This window comes from Polypterus senegalus, chromosome 8, assembly GCF_016835505.1.
Source record: "Polypterus senegalus isolate Bchr_013 chromosome 8, ASM1683550v1, whole genome shotgun sequence".
Lineage (NCBI taxonomy): Eukaryota > Metazoa > Chordata > Cladistia > Polypteriformes > Polypteridae > Polypterus > Polypterus senegalus.
The window spans coordinates 177,636,955-177,641,120 of NC_053161.1; the positions used below are offsets into that span (position 1 = coordinate 177,636,955).

The window sequence follows — 4,166 nt, forward strand, 5'->3', positions numbered from 1 at the left end:
AAGCAATCATAAGACTTAAGACTTAATTATGATTGCTTATGCTTTGCCACCAGCCATTTAAGTTAGAACTCAATGTCCATAGTAGGAAGGCAGTTTGAATTTAAACTTTTCTCTTTCCTTTTAAACTTCATTCAGGAGACAAACCTCACTGCTGTCCTGAATGTGGCAAACAATTTTCTGACAGGAGTAATCTGCGGAAACATTTAAGAATTCACACAGGAGAGAAGCCATATTCTTGTTCAGAATGTGGGAGACAATTCACACGGATCAACAGTCTTCGTAGACACAGAAAAATCCACACGGGAGAGAAGCCGTATTGTTGTAATGAATGTGGCAAAGAATTTGTTGACAAGAGTACACTTCAGAAACACACTGCAATCCACACTTCAGAGAAGCCATATTGCTGTTTGGAATGTGGCAAACGATTCTCACGAACCAACGGTCTTAAGTGCCACTTAAGAACTCACACTGGAGAGAAACCATTTTGCTGCTCAGTATGTGACAAACAATTCTTTGACAGGAGGTATCTTCAGAGCCACATCAAAGTTCACACAGGAGAGAAGCCGTATTGCTGTTCTGAATGTGGGAAACAGTTTGCAACGATCAGCAATCTATACAAACATAGAAAAATTCACACGGGTGAGAAACCACATTTCTGTTCTGAATGTGGGAGAGGGTTTTCACGAAGAAGTACTCTATTGAGCCACAAAGAAATTCATACCGGAAAGAAGCAATTTTCATGTTCTCAATGTGGAAAACAGTTCCTGCGAATTGCCAGTCTACATAGACATATGAAAATTCATACAGGAGTGAAACCATTTTCTTGTTCTGAATGTGGGAGACAGTTTTCACAAAGAAGCAGTCTAGTCAGCCACGAAAAAATTCACACAGGGGAGAGTCTGCATTGCTGTTCTCATTGTGGCAAACAGTTTTTGCATATGTGTAGTCTTAAGAGACACACCAGAGTTCACCTTTAGAGAAATATCTTCACATGGTAAAGAAATTCTCACAAGACATCCAAATGTGCACCGAGGCAACGGTCATTAACTGAAAAATCAGAAATAATGAAATCAATCTGGATGAGAGGAGGGTATCATCAGAAATCTAAACTCGGGAGAAACAAATTTTTGTGAGTAAATGAAGGTACAGAGATATAACCGTAAGGGTTTAAAGCAGAAAAATCAACAAAGAGTACCTCCGTCAAACAAAGATGATTCTCAGAACTTGTAACATGCAATAAAATCCAGGTGATGAACCAGCTTTCCATTCCCATTCTATCTTACGGCTTTGGCATCCCTGACTGGAAACATAAACTGGACATAAAAACTTGAGAACTTCTCCATACATACCAGCCAATATACAAGAATCAAGGCATCCCTAGACTGTACATTTCTAGATCTGAAGGAGACATGGGGCTCATCGAAATGGATGACTTATTTAGGGCTACAATCGTTGGACTTCAGACATTCCTTCTCTACTCAACATACTGGCACATTCAGAAGGTACTTTAACATAAAGCAAACCAACCCAAATCAACATCAGTTTTAAGGCTCGACGAAACATTCAGAAGAAACAAAGGCTTGACAGAGACTCCCCCAATTTGGTTGGATATCGAAAACAAGAATAGAAAAGGACCGAGCAGCAGAAGAGGAAGAGTACTTGGAAAGACCACAAATTGAACAGAAAATATCAGACATCCTGCTCCAGCCCTGTGTTGGCCAAAATAGGGCCTGAAATTCAGTGTGGAATTGATTGGATTTCACACAGAGTTAGTAATTCCTGCAAAATCTTATTTTTAAGGTGCCATTTTCCCAGAAATGTATTTGGTAAGCACTCTTTCTTACTTGTTGCAAGAATGGGAAGCATTATTATTATTATTATTTTTTTTTTATCATAATTTTATAATGTTAAATTTTGTTATATACAGTACAGGAAAAAATATATATTTATTTACTTTTTTCCCAATGTTTACATTTTGTTAATGTCATACAGTCCCCTCTAAAAGATTTGGAACCGCAAGGCCAATTTGTGTTTGCAGTGCACTGAAGGCATTTGTGTGTGACATCAGATGAAGATGAGAAGAAGGATCAGAGTTTGACCTTTCATTCCCAGGTGTTTACGTCTCGATATGTTAAACCACATAGAACTGAGCACCTATTGTATCAAACCATCCAGTTATTCAAGTGAGCACAAGTATTGAAACAGAATGCTTTCATCTAAATGAAAGTCAAAAGTGCTTCATGTTTGGTCGCATATCTCTTGCTCGCAATAACTGCATCAAGTTTACAAGTCCACAGACTGCACCATATTTCTTGTTTCTTCACTGGTGATGCCTTTCCAGGCTTTTACCACAGCGTCTTTTAGTTGTTGTCTGTTTTGAGGGGTTTCTTCCTTCAGTCTTCTCTTCAGGAGGTGAAATGGCTTGTTCAGTTGTGTTAAGATCTGCTGATTGACTTGACCAGTCCAAAACCTTCCATTTTTTTCTCCTTTGTTGAGGTGTCAGGGTGTCTTGCTGCATAATAAAATTCCTTCCAATTAGTTTGGATGCAGTTCTCCATAAATGGCAGACAATATGTTTCTGTATACTTCTGAGTTCACCGTCATGAGTTACATCATCAGTAAAAATGATTGAGCCTATTCCAGAAGCAGCTGTTTAAGATCACAAGAAGATTCCTTCTTTCTCCACACTTTGGCCTTTCTAACACTTTGGTAGAAGTTCATCTTTGCCCCATTGGTGAATAAAACACTGCCAGATTTCTCTCATTTTTTTGCAAATTTCAATCTGACTTTCTGAATTTTTTTCTGCTGATGAGTGCTTTGCATCTTGCAGTGTGGCTTCCATATTGTTGTTCTCTACATCGCCTTCAATCAGTGGACTGCGACATTACCACCCCTGCTCTTTGGAGGTTTTTCATGATGTTGTTTTCATGTTTCTGTTGACTGCTGTCACCATTTGTCTGTCATCTGGTGGTGGTGTTTTCCTTGGATGACCACTTCATTGCTTGTTGCTCAGTACACCAGTGGTTTCCTCCTCCTTTTTCAGGACATTCCAAGTTGTGGTACTGGCCCAATGGCCGATGTTTTTAAAATACCTCTTATGCATTCCCCCCATACCCTACCCTTCTTCATGCTGGCGTATCCTCCTTACCAACAAATGCTGTCTTCACAGGTGATAGCCAAAGCTTACACTGAGAGTTAATATCTAGGGCTACCTTCACAATTAAATAATCCATCTTATGTGACACACTTGAGTTAACACGAAACACCTGTCACTTGTCATGATATAAAACTGGGTGGTTTGACACAAAATGTCCTCTGTTCTGTGTAGTTTAACACATCATGATGTAAATACCAGGGAGATTAAAAGCTGAAGCTCTGCTCTCTCTTCTCACCTTCATCTTTTGATCTCGCACACAAATGTCTTCCGTGCACAGCAAGAAAACAAATTCATTGGCCGTGCTGTTCCCATACTTGTGAAGGGGACTGACTGTATGCATAGGATGTCGCCTTCCTCTTGGCATTGCCCTTCTCTGAAGTATACAGCTGTGGAGACCTGTAAGTTGGCTTTTCATAAGCGTTGCACAAGTGTGCAGCGGGCGTCAAGGACTTGGGACGTGTGGCACCCTTTCTTTAAACTACACTTTATAAGAAACTCAGCTAAACCCTGTTAAACTGAAGACTAAAAGGAAGTATTTTTACTTGTCAGTAATGCAGAAATTCAGGAAAATGACTGGGATAGTGTAATGAATTTGTGTTCGTTTGTCGTCCTTACTTTCATGTATATGAAGAATTGGGAAAGTATTGGAATCCTCCAAAAATTCCATTTTGAGATTTTGATGAATCTCAATGGTTTTGACCCCCTTGAGTCTGAAAATATTATTTTTTAAATTATGTCTGTGTGTGTGTGTGTGTGGGTGTATATGTGTATAAACACGATAACTTGAGCACGCTTTCACTTCGGTCAACCAAATTTTGCATACAAGTATCGAGTACAAAGTGTAGATTTCTATCAACTTTTGGGCTATTTTCACTAACCAGAAGTGGTACTTCACCTTTTATTCATGCAGCTGCAGAGTCCAATTTATTCGACTTTTATAATAATTGTTCAGTATGTTATTAATTTGATTTGTTGTTGATGGTTCTTTAATGTACATAAGATCAAAATA

The 4,166-nt window shown here is 38.9% G+C and overlaps 1 protein-coding gene across 1 annotated transcript in view; it reads left to right on the top strand.

The window, feature by feature from the left end:
* LOC120533424 (gastrula zinc finger protein XlCGF52.1-like) overlaps nucleotides 1-3,860 on the top strand; it is a 32,357-nt gene extending 28,497 nt beyond the window's left edge. The window contains exon 3 of the mRNA XM_039760304.1: nucleotides 136-3,860. Coding sequence (XP_039616238.1) covers nucleotides 136-977 — 842 coding nt within the window. The 3' untranslated portion in view covers nucleotides 978-3,860. The remainder of the gene's footprint in view (nucleotides 1-135) is intronic.
* The last annotated feature ends 306 nt before the right edge of the window (nucleotides 3,861-4,166 follow it).